Source organism: Silurus aristotelis (assembly GCF_946808225.1).
Source record: "Silurus aristotelis genome assembly, chromosome: 13".
Taxonomy (NCBI): Eukaryota; Metazoa; Chordata; class Actinopteri; order Siluriformes; family Siluridae; genus Silurus; species Silurus aristotelis.
Window position 1 is genome coordinate 849999 of NC_139586.1, and position 17225 is coordinate 867223.

General features: G+C 42.7%; 2 protein-coding genes across 9 annotated transcripts in view; one reads left to right on the plus strand and one right to left on the minus strand.

Annotated features, from left to right (window-relative positions):
• Positions 1–12009, plus strand: elovl1b (ELOVL fatty acid elongase 1b). 7 transcript variants are annotated; one of them, XM_083557873.1, is made up of 9 exons: positions 1–140; positions 5918–6013; positions 8574–8673; positions 8936–9126; positions 9886–9966; positions 10052–10108; positions 10193–10298; positions 10378–10514; positions 11166–12009. In XM_083557873.1, exons 3-9 carry the CDS (start codon positions 8613–8615, stop codon positions 11493–11495), a joined length of 963 nt encoding a protein of 320 aa, XP_083413999.1. In that variant the 5' UTR covers positions 1–140; positions 5918–6013; positions 8574–8612; the 3' UTR covers positions 11496–12009. The 7 variants fall into 7 exon arrangements, with proteins under 7 accessions (XP_083413999.1, XP_083414002.1, XP_083414005.1 ...); XM_083557875.1 differs by lacking the exon at positions 1–140 and adding an exon at positions 445–535; XM_083557876.1 differs by lacking the exon at positions 5918–6013.
• Positions 11930–17225, minus strand: part of zfyve9b (zinc finger, FYVE domain containing 9b) — a 17938-nt gene continuing 12642 nt past the window's right edge. For both annotated transcript variants that reach the window (XM_083557871.1, XM_083557872.1), the window contains exons 13-16: positions 14596–14758; positions 14343–14448; positions 14050–14226; positions 11930–13284 (exon numbers count right to left, since the gene is read on the minus strand). In XM_083557871.1, the coding sequence (XP_083413997.1) occupies positions 13123–13284; positions 14050–14226; positions 14343–14448; positions 14596–14758 (608 nt within the window). In that variant the 3' untranslated portion in view covers positions 11930–13122. The remainder of the gene's footprint in view (positions 13285–14049; positions 14227–14342; positions 14449–14595; positions 14759–17225) is intronic.

A 17225-nucleotide genomic window follows, 5' to 3' on the forward strand; every position in this document is an offset into this window, starting at 1 on the left:
AGTGGCTCCGCCCTTTTTTGCTTAGTCCCCGCCCACTCTGTCCGGTAACTAAAGCCTGGAGAGGGTTGGGTCCCATCAGACGCACTGATGATCAGAGAGGCGGAAGCGGCGTGAACTTCCTTCTGACTGATCTCGAACAGGTAGGGTTCTCTCCTGGTTCTCTCCTGGTATAAGCAGTGGGGGTTTTTGGTGTAGACGTTTCACTGGTGTATTTTGTATTTCTTTGTCTGAGTCGCTGTTTCACTGAGGAATCGAACACACGATTGTTGCATCACACGCACTTGGCCGGAAAACGTGACATTGAATGAAGCTGTACGGCGTCATGGCCACGCCCCTGCTCGCTTCTGATTAGCTGCCAAAAACTCGGTCGCTTTGTGCCGTTCCCTTTTTGACGTCACGACTCAAAAACAAACAAAGTGACGTGCCCGAGCAGCCAATCGGCGCTCTGCGTGGGGGCGTGGCTATATGTGTTTCGCTTGACTCGGTCGATTGGTGTTGGGTGTCGGTACACACCTGAGCAGTGGCCATGGTACAGGTTAGTCCATTAAGGAGGGTGGATCCTAATGGCAGGGTTTATCTGTATTTATATACTTTAATATCAATATGTGGGAAAGGAGAAAATGGGAGATTTGTGTTTGATTTCTTTTGTTTAGTATCTGTCTGTCTGTCTGTCTGTCTGTCTTTTGGTCTGTCTGTCTGTCTGTCTGTCTGTCTGTCTGTCTGTCTGTCTTTTGGTCTGTCTGTCTGTCTGTCTGTCTACATGTCTGTCTGTTTGTCTGTTTGTCTGATTTGTTCGACTTTGAGATGTGTTGACTTCAGACTAATTCTATTTATTCTAATAAGCAATATACACAGAAAAACCAACAAAACTTTAACTATTTTAAAGAGGTTTATTGAAAATCATTGGTAAGCAAGAATTAACTCAGCGGATAAAGTAAGTCGGAGTGTTTTTTTTGCACTCAGAGACGTGTTATACCAAACATCTGTATCAAACATCAAATAGACCATAATAATAATTATAAGTAACTATAGAAGTGAAATTCCTAAAGTTTCGTGATCTTTTCTTTATCAATTCAGATTAGCAGAAGTAAACGAGTAAATGTTTGTATTAGAAAATGTGTGTGATTGTTGTTAAAGAATATTAACAACTTTGCTTTGGGCTCAGGAATGTCTCACCTGTCGGAGTTGAGCTGGTGACCTCTAACTCACCTCTCTGGAGCGTTCCTAACTACATGTACAGTACCTCTGCAGTGTAGGAGGGGACGTTTGCGAGGTTTCTTTGGATGACACGTTGTTAAGCTTTATATAGCCATCGAGTCATCTAAAAAATAATAATAAAAACATTTATCGCTTAATGGAGGCATGATAAAATAATTTGGAACACGCAAGTTACATCAGACGAAGGCGGCAGGCACTGAGCTTTTCGCTGACTTTAGATGTAGGATAAAGGTCAATAGTTTTCTTTTTGTCCACATTAAAAGGTCATTAAAGAGGCGAAGAAATGCTGCTTTGTCAATTCTTAACCTCACAGTGCACTTTGAGCCTAATCACTTTCTCTCGTGAGTTTTTGTTTGATGTTTTAAATACAGGAAGACGCATTCCGACTCTCGCTCATGCATGTCCACTTTCAGCTCACCGTCACTCACATCTCTATTGTTACGAGCCGGGTTTCGCTTGTAAGTTTCCCATTTAAACGATATGGTTGTAGTTAATTCCGATCATACCACAGACTAAAGGACATGCTGACTCATCCAGACTCATTCAGCAAATAGCTGAAGGATGACTAAAGGCGTCCACAACTCGGGTCGAGGCCTCGATCTCGTTACAGCCGTCGTTTCCGCTTCGTTTCAGTAGGAACCTCTTTTTAGAGTTCGGCACGAGTGTGATTTTTATCAGATTGGAGAAGACGATCCTTCCTTAAACAAAGCTACCATGGAGATGCACTTTGTTCCCCCTGCAGTCACACACACAGCTCTCTCTCTCTCTCTCTCTCTCTCTCTCTCTCTCTCTCAGTGGAACAATCCACTGAATTCTAGTGAAATCGTCAGGGATTATCGCACAGGTAACACCTCGCATGCCTTACACCTGCTTAGGAACGTGTAAAGAATAATATACATAAATGAGGATGAGAACGTCTCTGGGGCCTCCTGAGATATGGCTGGACGAATATACGTATGTTTACAAAAACGTTCAGGGTGTTGAACGACCTTCGATGCCTTTCATGTTCTGTTGCGTGTTCGCTTCTATGTCTTTAGCATGTGAAGGCCATAGAAAGAGAAAGAATGGGAAAGTTAGAGTTTTTCGCAGCACACAGAGGAGCTTTGTATGAAATTTGAGATGTTCTCACAGATGTGTGTGTGTGTGTGTGTGTGTGTGTGTGTGTGTGTGTAACCTGCTTCAGAACCGTGTTGAACATAGAAACAATTTTCAAACCCGTTTGCTGTATCGGAATCCGACTCAGCCGCTATACATTGCAAAATCATGCCTCAGGTTGAAGAAGTTCTTGTTTATCTGTAACGTCTTCCCATCAGATGAAGATGAGATGGATGTTTTGTTAAACCCTTATTTTTTTTACTTGAAGTTATCAGATTATATAAAAAAAATTGCACCTAATAGTGAACAAATCACAAAGCGTTTGTAGGGTTTTTATTTTTATTTTATAAATTTGGAAAGAAATCCAATATGTCGAACCCTCAGAAGGAATGATGGTGTAAGGGTGGGCCTCTGGACACAAGCTCAAGGCCGGCGTGTTGAGCGATGCAACCTTCCGTCGAGCAAGTTTTTCAGTTTTTTTTTATTACCCGTAACAATGCAGAAAGTTTTTTAGTTGCTCATGTAATGCCTTGAAGCTGCAAAGTGTACGTGATCGAACCGTCGTCATGTGGAACTCGACTCGTTGGAGATTTAAATGCAGGAATTTAGAAATAAAAGAAAGTAAATATCCCATTTTTGCAAATCGACAAATGGCGGAGTATTACGAGAAAAAATTACAGCATCACTTTTTCATAAAGACATTGTGTGTCATCTGGTTAAAAATGAGTGCATCATGTCGCCATGGCGATATACCCCGTAATATTTATCGATCACCACATGTTCAGTATCGTACAACGCTTCGGACTATGGGAACATCTAAACTCATTCCTCCTGAGCGTCTCCATTTCTGTCAGGAAGTAAATGTAATACGTTCCTGTACTTAAGCTTTTACACGTTTCTGTACTTTTACTTTGAAGTGTTTCCATTTGGGAGATTTTTACTTTAAATTCTCTACATTTCAAAGTCAAATATCTGACAATTTACTCAACTACGTTTTGTGAAAACATGTTCCTTTTTATTTATGAGGATAAAAACGTAACTGGTGAAACACGCGGCGAGTCACCAATCGGGGTCTGTTTTACACGTGTTCCGGTCGGCGCTTGGTGCATCTACTGATCACCGACGTCCAGTTCAGCATCAGTTCAACATCAAGCAGAACATTTTAGAGCGGAGTAAATGATGATGAAACTCCAGACTGGAACTCGCCACAACACACGTGACCCCAATTACACGTTTTTATTGAAGTAGTTGAAAAGAAGGTAATTGTAATAGAAATCAATCAGTGTTTGACTCATAAATATCATTCTATTAATAGATCAGTGTGCTAAGAGTCACATGACTGAGTTAAAATAAAGACTCTTGTGATAAAAATTATCATAGGAACATTTACAGTTATAATAAATCAGTACTTTTGAATACTCATTTAAAGGCAAAAACTTTTGTACTTTTACTCAAGTGACAGTTTAAAGGGACACTTTTACTGGAGTCACATTTTATTGAGTGGATCTACTTTAACGCTACTACATTGTTTGTCTACTTCGTCCACCGCTGAGAAAATGTGATCTCGGTGACTACTGGGTGAACTGCTGACCTCCAGGGATTATTATATGAACATCACAGGTTTCTAGGGTGGAGTAAAAGTCCGTCCTGCCTGCAGAAAGATCTTCTTCTCTGAGAAAGATCACAGAAGAATGGGTTCCAATAACCAGAAAAGGTTGGGATGGGTTCCATTTTTCTGAATTCTTCAACTGTTCTGTCTGAATGAAGAAGTCCAATCCCTGGTCTAAGAAGGAGCAAACCTGACGTGGAGACGTGGTCTTCTGGGGCGTTGGTACATGATTTAGATTTCTTCTGAGACCGTTTTTCAGCATTTACTCAATCCAGAGAGGGTTTCAAGCATTTTGCTGCTGTAATCTGATTGGCTGATTTAGATAACCGCATAAACTGGAGAATGATACACAGTCAGGTTTTTTTTTCTTCTTTTTGTACGTCAGAATCCCCTCTCACGTGACCCCCTGCCTCGTATTTTCTGCTCTATGATATAAAACCCAGACGGAATAAGTTCAAACTATGACTCGGGCCAACGGGTTAGAAAGTGCACTCGGTTTAAACGTATTACAAATCGCTAAAATCGGGGCGTTCTCTCGTGTAGCAGCACAAAGGAGAACGTCGTTCAAAGGCACAATAGTGTCGAGGTGAGATGAAGTTCCAGAATATCCCGGGGACAGAAGAGTTTCTTTTCTTCACATCAATACTCGAGGCGGTTTGCATGTTTTGCATTTTATCGAGTGTAACGTGGAGGAGAAGGCGATAAAGACAGAGGCCTTTGCATGGCTGATTTTGCTTGTAGGTAAGGTGGGGTTGGAAAGAAGGAAACATCTGTCTTGCCCTCTCTCTCTCTCTCTCTCTGTCAATCTCTTCTTCTATCTATCTGACTTGTTTATCCACTAGAGGTAGAGCGACTGGTCCAACAGGCTCTGGCTGCCTAAGAAACAGTGCTGTTTGTACAATAAAGGTAAATGCGTCTCGCTGGATACGGAACACTCCGTACCCTCATCACTGAGGGCTTTCAGTTAACTGGGACACTTAAAATTGTATTAGGTAGACCTTTGAACTCTTTGTTGGATCTGCGCCGTCCCTCAGGCAAAAAAAAAAAAGTAGTTCTTTCTTTATCTACTGAAGCCTCTCGAGCTCCTTCACAACACCACACACAGCCAAAGGTCACTTTTCCCAAAGATTTGGACTTGTGCCATTAGTGATGTGTTCTGTTTGCCTTCAAGGTCGTAAAAGATAATCGCAAGCTCAAACGTGTAAAGAAATCCAGCGTGCTAGCACTAACGCTAACCTGTCGATCACATGACCGCCGTGTCTCCACGATGGCGATCGGCTTCCTTCTTTAATGGTTATTACAGGCGAGTGTGTATGTGTAATGTTCCGGTTCACTGCATTATCAGGACCATGTCTCACTCTGGAGGTTCTTATGGGGACATGGTAGTGTTCGATGTTTAATGCGTTTAAATCCAGGTTCTGGCGTATTAACCGGCATGTTTCGAGGGCAGCTTTGTGTTTCTAGAGACTTGCGTGGGACTCTGGATGTTGCTTTGTGTACGAGGGTGTGTTTCTGTGTTGCCGGTGCAGAACAATAGGCCCCTTCATGATAACAGAGCGACTACTGATTTCTTGCCCTGCGCTGGCGAATAATCCTCGTGGGTGAACGCGAGCGGTGCAGGTCAGGCCACGGTTCTCGGTTTAGCGATGGGAGGACGGACACCGAGGTGGGAGGTTTGAGGCACGTCTATTTAGGCCAAGTTGTTATTAGGACTCCACTTTTTTCTGGTTGGAAAAAAAAAGTTGCAAAGTAGGACTTTTCCTGCTCCTTGTGCATACACATAGTTGCTTCCTCCCTCTCTCGCGCTCCCTCTCTCTCTCTCTCTCGCTCTCTCTGAGGCAGTTATTCATCTACGGGGTGAGTCAGGGAGGGCGGAGTTTCAGAGGCCAGCGGTACCAGTCACCCTGTTGAATCTCACTTTTTTCCTCTCCCTCTCTCAACTTCTCCTTTCTCTCTTTCTCTCTCTCTATCTCTCTCTCTCTCTCTCTCTTCCAGCACTCTGTGTAACCGTTCAGGCCGTGTATTACATCTAACCTGGGGGAGCAGTAGAACTCGGAGTCTCCGCAGCAGCCTCTTTGTGGAAGCTTAAAGGTTAGTAAAACGTTCTCCGACCACGGTGAAACGCCTGACGGAGGTTCTCGCAACACTTCCTGATACAGCGCACTTCTAAAACTAGAACTGAAGCACAGAGTTATGTAGAGTCATGGCCTGGGTTTGGTCGACTGTGTTCTGGATCCTGCTGTGTTTGCTAGAAAGGTGATCGCAGAGCTTTGAAGTGAACACACCCCGTTAACAGATGCCGGTCGGAGTGTTTGCCTTGTTGCTTCAATACTCAGGGATTTCCACCCCCTCCCTCTGTTCATCATTAACTCCAAACCCTTTTTTTTTTCCTTTTCCTTTTTTTTTTTCCACTGCATGATTCATTGGCAGGATGCTCGTGACTTAGTCTGAGCCTCGCCCCTTATTTTGGGCTTTGGCTCTAGTAATCATGCTCCGACTTGAAGTTCAGACGATTGTAGGTTAGGAAACGCTGAGGGTTTTCTCATTACAGCTGTCTGTGGAGATGTTGTTATTTGTTGTGCCGTGATGGACTGTAATCACATGACGGCCATGCGACCGAGGGAGTTACTCCGTCTCTGGTGTGTCATTTCACGCCTGCTGGTGAATTCAAAACCGGCAGGACTGAGAGGGTTGAGGGACTCGTTCACGATGTATTAACTACACATAAGCTGGCGTGAACCAAAAACAATCTCGGACTGAAGTCACAATATCACCTTTAATCCTTTAGTGTGCTACAGGAACTCAAGATGCTTAAAGTATATCGCAACGATCTTAACATGAATTTACTAACATTTTGGCTTCACTGACACACGTGTCATATGATCTACCCAGACATCTGTGAGCGTGAATATAAGATCCACGTTCTACACGTGGACGCTGTGGGTTTTCGCAACCCTGTTGTGTAACAGGAGTTCTTACCCACAGTGTGAATCTCAAATCTTTCTGCGATCGTTGTCTCTCAGGATGAGATGTCAAACCACCACGCGTTTCGTATCTGATTGTGTACGAGATCGGACCGAGCGATGCACGTAGCGATCAAACTCGTGTCCGAAAAACTCTGCTAGAGTTCGCAAGAAGCCTGAAACGTGCTAAAGAATTTAAGGTGGGCATAAACTGTGATCACGATCGCCCAACGTTACGTAGCGCTAAAGCGTTCACACCCTCGAGATCACTTACACATGGGTGGATATTGTGGGCTTTTCTTTTGTCCCCCTGATGTTATTGGGTCAATCTCGTCGTAAGTCAATACGGTTTCCTTGTGAAACCAGGACACGCAGTTAATAATAAAACGCTGAGGAATGCTGCTGTTCTTTAACCTTCACGAGCGATGTTAAAGAAGTTCATGCCAACAAATGCTGCCTGGTGGGAGATTTACATCTTTACAAATGCGATAACGGCGTCATGTGGGCCTCGTTTCAGAGATTCCAGCATCAATCCAGATGATCTTTTGGACCAGATAATGATGCAGTTCAGGTCTTCAGAAACCTCCCATCATTACTATGTAATGACACAACAAACGAGCTTACGCATCTCTCAGGATTATAGTATTATATTTCGGTTCACGTTCCGAAAACGCAGCAGAAATCCACGTTGGCGTGATATCGTCGCTCCTCAAGGTCATAACCGAAGTCAGTTCACGAGCAGAAATTGTGCAACAATACTACATCGATATGTATTTAGGAGCAGCACGAGGTTAGAGGTTTTTACCTGATTCTAGATCAATTGAGGGTTTTTTTTCTTCCTGTGTAATTTGTGGACACGGAGAACTCTGGAAACGGAGAACTCTGGAAACGGAGAACTCTGGAAACGGAGAACTCTGGAAACGGAATTAACGGAGTTAAACTTTGGAGATGATCATTTCAATGCAGAGAGTTGGAATGGTGGAGGTGGTGGTGGTGGTGGTGGGTGTAGGAGTTTGTGGTATGTGGCTTTACAAGGGTGGACTCTGTAGACCACATCTGCTGACATCGAGTGTTCGTTCCACTACATATTTTGGACACACATTTTCTTTCCACCCATCACTCAGTGATTTTTCTCCTCACAGCCACACCTGCATCTCTCCTCTGTTTACCTAAAACATGGCTGTGACTCAGTCAGCGTGATAAGGACGACCTTTTATACTTCACTGTGTGTTTTATAAAGTAATAATGCATCCAAGTTCATTTCTGACATTTGTGTGTGTGTGTGTGTGTGTGTGTGTGTGTGTGTGTGTGTGTGTGTGTGTGTGTGTGTGTGTGTGTGTGTGTGTGTGTGTGTGTGTGTGTGTGTGTGAATGAAAGCCAGGCCATATTTGTCCTCAAGCTGTGCACCGCCCTTCTTCTTCCCTATCTGTAACTCCTCCCTTTCATCATCAGACCATGTCTGGCGAGAGGAAGAAAGAAAGGGATGTTTATACGAAGGAGGGATGTGGCTGAGAGCCGAGCCACTACTTATTATTTCTTTCGCTCACTCAGGCGTCACGTGTCTGCACCATGCGCGTCAATTATTATTATCATTTACTCTTCGTTACTGAATCCATTTAGTGTGTGTTTTATTTATTTCTTGGAATTGAATAAAAATGTAATTAACAGTGGGAATGGGTTTTCCACAGATTTTGCACTAGCCCGAGGTACTTCAGACGTCTGCGAAAATGCTGGAGACGGCCCGAGACAGAGTGCTGGACATGTATGACAAACTCTTAAAAATAAGAGGTACGTGTCCCATTACGGATTCAATCTATAAAAGGAAACGTCTCATTGTTTCGTTCTTGAAAAATGGACTCTCATTTCTAAACGAGAGAATTAAAACACGCGAGCAAATCCGATTCCAGACCGAACAAAGAAATCTGATTGGTTTGATGAAAATTCGCAGTGTGGCCACTCGGATTTAAAGACTAAATCGGATTTGCTTGGTGACGTGAACAAAGTCTGAATTTTTGCTTTTGGTGTGTGTTTTTTTTTCCCTCACCTCCAGACCCCCGGCTGAGCGGATACCTGCTGATGGAGAGTCCCGTCAGCATGTCGGCCATTCTGCTCGGCTATCTCTTCTTCGTACTGTACGCGGGCCCTCGATTAATGGCCAAACGCAAACCCTTCGAGCTGAAAGGGCTCATGATCGTCTACAACTTTTGCTTGGTTTTTCTGTCTATCTTCATTGTATATGAGGTGAGACAAAGGACTGGACCTCTCAGTCCACATACTGATGTATTTAATCCCCTGCCTCACATTGCAGTTAATGCTTAATAAGCGGCTTGTGAATGATATTTAGGTTAGAATTTGTCATATTTTAGTTTTTTCCAACTGGACGCTGCCATTACTGGCTCACTACATCCTCAAATCCTCGTTTTTCTCTATAAAAAGTGCTGAACTGGCTGAAACCATCGTCTCGAACATACAGCATGAAGTGCTTCCCATTATTCTAATCATCTCGTCTATACTTCCGCCTACATTCCCTTAATTACCCGTTTTATCCAGTGGATCCAGAGCGCGTCCCGGTTACACTGGGCATGAGGCAGGAAAACACACACACACACACACACACACACACACACACACACACACACACACACACACACACACTCATAACTAGGGGTGTTTGATCTTGCTGTGTTTATGGGGGAGGCAGGAGGAAACCCGAGCATGAGAGCACCAATAAAAACCCGATGCAGCTGAGGAGGTTGAAAAGCTGCACAATAAATTGAAATGAATTTCACTCACGATTTCGGGGCGATCTCGATCAATCAGGAATCGCAGTGATTTTATAAACGAGTGTAAACACGTGAAACGTGATGCAATGCAAAAAAAATCTTGATTTGATGAAATTCTGGTTTGCATATTGTGCAGGTCGCTGAGATCAGCTCCATCCTGCTCGAACGCAACGATCATAACGACAAGGTTTTAAAATTATCCCTTTGCATTGTCTAGTTCCTGATGTCAGGATGGGCTACAACATACACGTGGAGGTGTGACCCCTGCGATTACTCCGACAGCCCTCAGGGACTCCGGGTCAGATCTGGTCTCTATCGTCTCATTGTTTTTTTTTTTTTTTATGTATATAATTGCGTGTATTAAAGGACTTTTTAATCTGTAGATGGTCCGAGTGGCCTGGTTGTTCCTCTTCTCGAAGTTCATCGAGCTCTTTGATACGGTACGGCGTTTTCATACGTGTAGACGTAACTCCTAGAAAAGATCTCGAGCATTTCCTCATTCAATCTGCTTGCGGTTTGTTTAGGTGTTTTTTGTGCTGCGTAAGAAACACGGTCAGATTACGTTCCTGCACATCTTCCACCACTCTTTCATGCCCTGGACCTGGTGGTGGGGCGTCAGCATTGCTCCTGGTGAGTGCTTCAGGATGGTTGAATGTTGGTTTTTAGTGGTAACAGTGTACAGTATATGACCTTCTGGATGTCTGTGCAGGTGGAATGGGCTCGTTTCATGCCATGATCAACTCCGTGGTCCATGTGATCATGTACTTCTACTATGGCCTCTCTGCTGCAGGACCACGATTCCAGAAATACCTCTGGTGGAAGAAATACATGACGGCCATACAGCTGGTAATTTTTTCACGAACATCTGATAAATTCTTCTCATACATTATATAGACAAGTCTGTGGACACCTGAGCAAAAGATTAGTATGTGCTAATTTATCTGTTAGAACAACCGGAATGGGTTTCTGGGGTGCAGTCAGCTTTCACAATCACCCCAAGTGTTGGATCTCTATAGCAGGAGATCTTCATAGAGCTGGTTTTGTGCACGGGGACATGGTCATGCAGGGAAAAGTTCATCCAAAGACATTCGAGACATATTGTTTGTGCAAACACTTGAGGGGAAAATCGGGTGTCCCAATACTTATGCAGCAGGTGATTTAGGGCGATTTTAGAAATGGAGACATTTTTATTGGCTGCTTACTGAATAAAAGTGCAATAAATAGAGCACAAGAACGAAAGCTGAAATGGGGAAGAGAAAGAGGATGAGGAAAAAGTACTTCTCTTTAAAACCGAAGATGCGGTGCGGGTGTAGTTTTGTGCGAAGCATGCCGGTGGGTTTTAAATGCCATTCTTCCTAATATGGAAACCAGAAATGAGGTCAGACAGCATTTATAAAGGGTTTTCAGGGTCTTGTTCCTGGTGGTAGTGAAGAGTTTTTTTCATTAACATGACGCAGGTCGTTTCCGTACACGTGACCAAATCGTATCCTCTCACAGGTGCAGTTCGTCCTGGTGTCCCTTCACGCCACGCAGTATTACTTCTTGACCAGCTGTGATTACCAGGTGCCAGTGTTCCTCAACCTCATCTGGGTGTATGGCACCTTCTTCTTCATTCTCTTCTCCAACTTCTGGTACCAAGCCTACGTGAAGGGCAAGAGGCTGCCCAAAAGTACCGAACAGCCCAAAAAAGGCAAGTCGAGCATCAACGGCGGCATCAGCGTCCCGAACGGAGCCTCGCTACTGGCCAACGGCAACGGCGTCCATCACGAGAACGGCTTGTCCAACGGCAAGAAGCATTACGAGAACGGTAAGATGAAGAAAGCCTAACGTCCGAGAGAGAAGAACGTCCAAAACGAATGACCGCGAGTGCCTGCATTTAAAAACGCCATGGATTCCAAAGAGTGTTTTGGGACTTTTTTTTTTTTTTTTTTTTTTTTGTTTATTTCGCAGTTTTATGATGCACAAATACATGGGGAGATGAATAAATCTGGGATCCCTGTTTGTTTTTTTGATGATTGTTATTAATTTGAATTGTTAATCTATAGAAAAAAACAAATTCCGAGCACAATAATATGAAGAGAAGAGATTTAATGACTGGTTGTGTTCTTCACTGATGATGGTGCTCACCTTGTCATGAGTGAACGCACTCCTCGGACTCCCACACGGCACTGTACATTTCTCTTAAGACAACCTGAGCTCCAGCTGTAAATACTGTAGGTTTACTTTACTGTCAGAACTAATGGGACGGAGAAGGTTCTACGTTTAGTTTTTTTGTTCGTTTCGTTTTGTTACTGAATTATATTGACTTGAAAATATCAAAATAAATTCCACTTTAAAATGACGTTTCATGATTGTTATAATTTCTTTTTATTAGTAGTATTTTTCTCGTATTTGCATAACATCTTACAGGGATTTCTTTACACGTCCTCAAACAGTATGTACATTGATTTTTTTTTCTTTTTTTTTTACACAATTCTTTGATAAGGTGTGATTATTCAGAAGTGATTGTTAGTTGTGTTTGTCTGCTGCAGGGCTTTTTTTTTTTTTTTTAATTAGTTGGTTGAGCAACATCTCATTGTCTTGGAGTGTCGCCACTGCATGCTTTCAGATTCTTCAGTAATCTCAGTTATGTCAAACATGTAGGATGACAACAAGAACTCCATTCTCTCTCTTTTTTTTTTTTTTTTTTTTTTTTGCTGCTCAAAGGAGCTGTGGAGATGATAATGTGCAACCTACTTCGGGGGGTGGGGGGGACGGAGACCAAGAAAGAACAAAAAAAAGACAAAAGTACACTCAGTAACAGAAAAGAAAAGGAAAAAAAAACTCAATGGAGAAAAAGAAATGTTCCTCTAATCAAGTCTTGTCGCTCCATGTCCGTGCGGGGAAATGTAGGTCAAAGGTCAAGCCGCCTTCATCCGCCATTATTTTCATATGCACCGGAGAAAGTGGAACCTGCTGTGTGTCTAGGCGCTGCAGATAATGGTGTTTGTACAGTGACGCACAAGGAAGGAGCCTGCGTATCTACACACCTGCATCTGGATCGCCACAAGAGATTCGCTCAGACTGAACTGTTATCTACGGAAGACCGAAAGCAAAATGAAAATCATGCGAATTCGCGTCGGCCCGGGTTTCTGCTTCGCTTCTGGTCACGCTGTGATCGAGCATGCGATGTAGGCGACACCGTATCGGGCACCTGAAACGTAAAAACGCTGTCTACTTCTCTACAAAGCAGCTGCACGCTTTTTTTTTTTTTTGACCAAAATCCAAATCTATGGCACCATCACGAAGAGCTGAAACAGGACGGATCGGTGAGAAATCGGGGTTATTATATATATTATAAACATACATCGTTTCCCCGCTGTAATGTCCAGTGTCTGAAGTGTACATGAGAAGGTCCGTGGAATCCAGCAGCACGGCCCGTTGGCTTTATGATGAAGGTTTCAGCAGGTGACCTCTACGCAATGTCCTCTAGAATGTAAAAGATGAGCTCGAGCTGAAGGGCTGTGTGTCCGTGACGTTGGCACACGCTCACCACGACCGCACTCAGGGACTGGTTTAGTGTGTCCTGGTAGTGCAGAGGCAGAGGCTGTCCGTTACTGCCCACGAGGAACTCCATCTGAAACACACACAACGCACACAGACACATTTTAAACACCGCAAACCCAAAAAAGCTCCAGTTTAGAGTCTGGTTCCTCTCGAGGTCATCTCAGAGTTGTTTCTTCATCACCATCTTCTCTGGAGATGAAGTTTTTGTCTAATTGACAAAGTGAAAAGGATTGATTTAATTTTAAACAAACATAATGACCTACACTATATGAACAAAAGCAGGGACACCTGCCCTTTTTCTATCATATGTGGTTCTTCTCCAAACTGTTACAAAGCTGGAGGCACACAATTGTCTTTGGAAACCCAAACCTGTGCACAAAACAAGCTCCATGAAGATCTGCTCTACACGGTTTGGAGAGCTCAAATCTCAACCCTGCTGAACATCTTTAAAATGAATGCGAAAGCTGACTGCACATCAGGCCTCCTCACCTCACCTACATCAGTACCTGACTTCACTAACACGCTAGTAGCTAACGAACACAAATGTCCACAAGCACACTCCAAAATCTAGTGGAACATCTTCCTGGAAGAGTGGAGGGAACTACAAGAGCAAATTGGTACCAAATGTGGAACGCGATGGATGGAAAGCACATACCGTATTTATGTCCAGGTGTCTGCAAACTTTTGGCAATATAGTGCATCATGTCATCATTTCCATTAATAAATAATAGTTAATTTTCGCAACCTGCAATTTTATTAGACCAATCAAACATCATATTTTTATTTACACAACATACAATAAATACAGCATGAATTCTGCAACAGCCTGCTCTACCTTCTGTCCATCCAAGGTGACCCGCAGTGCTAATTTGGTCATCCCATCCTCTTTCAGCAGGCTCAGGGAATTGCACAGTGCCAGACAGAACGCTCGGGCCAGACGCTCTGTCAGACGGTTATGATTGGTGTAAGTGTTTGGGCCGTTACTCGGCTCCTCCTTCTGAAGAAAGAACACCTGTGGAGTCGAAATAAAGGTCAATTCACTACACTTAAATTTTTTTTTACACTCAATGCTATCAAACAGTGTGTGTGTGTGTGTGTGTGTGTGTGTGTGTGTGTGTGTGTGTGTACCTCCGTCCAACGTATGACCTTCCCACTGGTTCGATACTCTAATCTCTGGTGGGCCTTTATACAGGTAATGGATTCCATAGATTTTCCATCGATAGGGCTGATGATACTGTGAGTCAGAACAGAGTTGAGTGAAAGAATGAACACAGTGCAATAAATGTTCATAATTAAACAATAACTGCGATTATTTGATTAGTTATCAGCTGAAACCTGTATCATGGTTAAGGAAAAGCTTGACTATGCAAACAAATCTCACCCTTTATTGAAATGTGGCTCTTCGTCCTGCCACCGGATGTGCACGTATTCCTGCCGCTCCGATTGGTGGAGTTTTCCGCAAGTCAGGGTGAAGTCTCGCATGTCTCGTAGAGCTCGCCGTAAATCCAGCATGGTTTCCATGGTTACTTGGACCAACAAGCCGTCTGAGAAGACAAGAGTCAGTCTATGGATGTCAGTGTGAACACTGTTGGAAATATTTGCACAGTGAAGCTGTAGCTATGGAATAATACAATCAGCGTGAGGGAGCGCTTAATAAAAACTCATTTGTCAAGATCGAGGCGCAATCAAGAACAATAACCAAACCTTCGATCCAAAGTCTTTACTTCTATAAATAATTAATCTATGCAAATACTTTGTGATTATAAAACAAAGTTTCGAAACATTATATTGAGAAATAACAAATCTCAAGACTGAGACATGTCCAAATAGAGGAGGGAAGTAACGTAGTACAAATACTTCGTTACTGTAGTTTAGATTTTTCTGGTATCAGTTTTTATTAACTTTATATAACTTATATAACTTTTTACTTTTACTCATTAAATCTTTACACAAATATCTGTACTTTTTACTTCTTACATTTTCAAAACCGGCTCGTTACTTTAATTTTAATTCATTGATTTGGTGAAATATATTTTTTATTTTCACTGTGCGCCGATTTCAGCTGAACAACTGATTTCCTGTTACTGCGCGTCTTTTTCAATCCGCTGGTGTATAAAGTCCTGACCCTCACTCACCACAGATGTAGACTAGTTTATGGAGATAAGAATCAGCAGGCAGAAGGCAGTAAGAAGTTTGGGGTTAATGTGGATGAGACAGAGGGAGTCAGTGATGAGAACATGACTGAGAACGTTTTGTATTAACCAGAGGTGACAAAAGTACACACATCCTTTACTTAAGTAGAAGTACAGATCCTCATGGTTTAAAATACTCGGGTAAAAGTTGAAGTACTGATTATACTTTTTTACTCAAGTGAAAGTAAAGAAGTTTTGGCTCAGACATGTACTTCAGTAAAAAGTAGTTATTACTTCTACCTGTTTTAGCTGTTAACTGGACCTCACATCATATTAGATAGATAGATAGATAGATAGATAGATAGATAGATAGATAGATAGATAGATAGATAGATAGATAGATAGATAGATAGATAGATAGATAGATAGATAGATAGATAGATAGATAGATAGATAGATAGATAGATAGATAGATGTGATAGATGTGATAGATGGAAAGATGTGATAGATAGATGTGATAGCCTAGTGGGTTAATGTCAGGGTCACCACGAGGATGAGTTTGAGAGTTTGATTCCTGCTCGAGCTGGTGGTTGCTGTGTTGGTAAATAAAACTTCTGGACCTTGTCCACTCTGAAAACATTTCAATTCTGTCCTTTCTGTGTTGGATTAATTTCCTGGTCTTTAATGAAAGATAACCCCACCAAAAAAAAAAAGAAAAAAACAAAAGCACTTCTGTGGTAGCTCAGTGGGTTAAGGCTTGTGCCTCATCTAAACATGCATCCCAGTCTGATCTCTTCCATGGTTCAGTGGGTTAAGGCTGGTGCCTCGCTGATGGTGAGGATCAGGGTTTGAATCCTGCTAGTTGTGATGTGGGTTATGTTCCTGCTTCCTAAAGCTTTCTTTAGCTTTATATTCTTGTGTTGATGGTTTAAAGGTAGATAGACCTGCTCTAAACAAACTTCCTGGCCTGTCTTCTCTGATGGTCCAGTGGGTTAAATCAGGTGTCGTGCTTTTGGTGGGGTTCAGGGTTCAAATCCTGCTTTCTGCCTGCCAGTCACGATCAGGATTCACTTCCTACATCTTTCTTTAGCGATATATTTTTGTTTTTAATGGGTTGAAAAGAAAGTTAGACCTGCTCTAAACAAGCTTCCCAGCCTGTCCTCACCGATGGTTCAACGAGTTAACGTGGGTGTTTCGCTGGTGGTGGGATCAGGGTTCAAATCCTGCTATTTTCCTGCTATTTACAATGTGGGATCAACTTGTGCTACTTACATCTGTATTCGCTTCCTACATCTTTCTTTAGCGTTAAATTCTTGTGTTGATGGTTTGAAAAGAAAGATAGACCTGCTCTAATCAAGCTTCCCATCCTGTTTTTTCCTGATGGCTTAGTGGGTTAAGGCTGGTACTTTACTAATGTTGGTGGTCAGGGTTCAAACCTGGCTTTCTGTCTGCTAGTCATGAGGTAGGTTAAATTCCTGATACCTACATCTTCATATTCTTGTTTTGATGGGTTAAAAAGAAAGATAGACCTGCTCTAAATAAGCTTCCCAGCTTATGGTTCAGTGGGTTAATGCTGGTGCCTCGCTAATGGTGTGAATCAGGGTTCAAATCCTGCATTGTCCCTGCTAGTCACGATATGGGTTTGCTTCCTAAGTCTGTCTTTAGCATTATATTCTTGTGTTGATGGGTTGAAAAAAAAAGATAGACCTGCTCTAAACAATTATTGCAGCCTGTCCTTCCAGATGGTTCAGTGGGTTGAGACTGGTATTTTGCTGTTGGTGGGGTTCAGGGTTCGAATCCTGCTTTCTGTGTTTCTTTCTGGTCTGAATTTCTTGCTTTGAAGCATGAAACGAAGGATAAACCTCCAAAAAAAGAAGGT

Excerpts from the sequence above, each read along its gene's own strand:
- elovl1b (XM_083557873.1), top strand. The coding sequence starts at position 8,613 with ATGCTGGAGACGGCCCGAGACAGAGTGCTGGACATGTATGACAAACTC. Across the intron at positions 9,127-9,885 it reads CTATCTTCATTGTATATGAG|TTCCTGATGTCAGGATGGGC; the intron begins GTGAGACAAAGG and ends TGCATTGTCTAG. Across the intron at positions 10,515-11,165 it reads ACATGACGGCCATACAGCTG|GTGCAGTTCGTCCTGGTGTC; the intron begins GTAATTTTTTCA and ends ATCCTCTCACAG.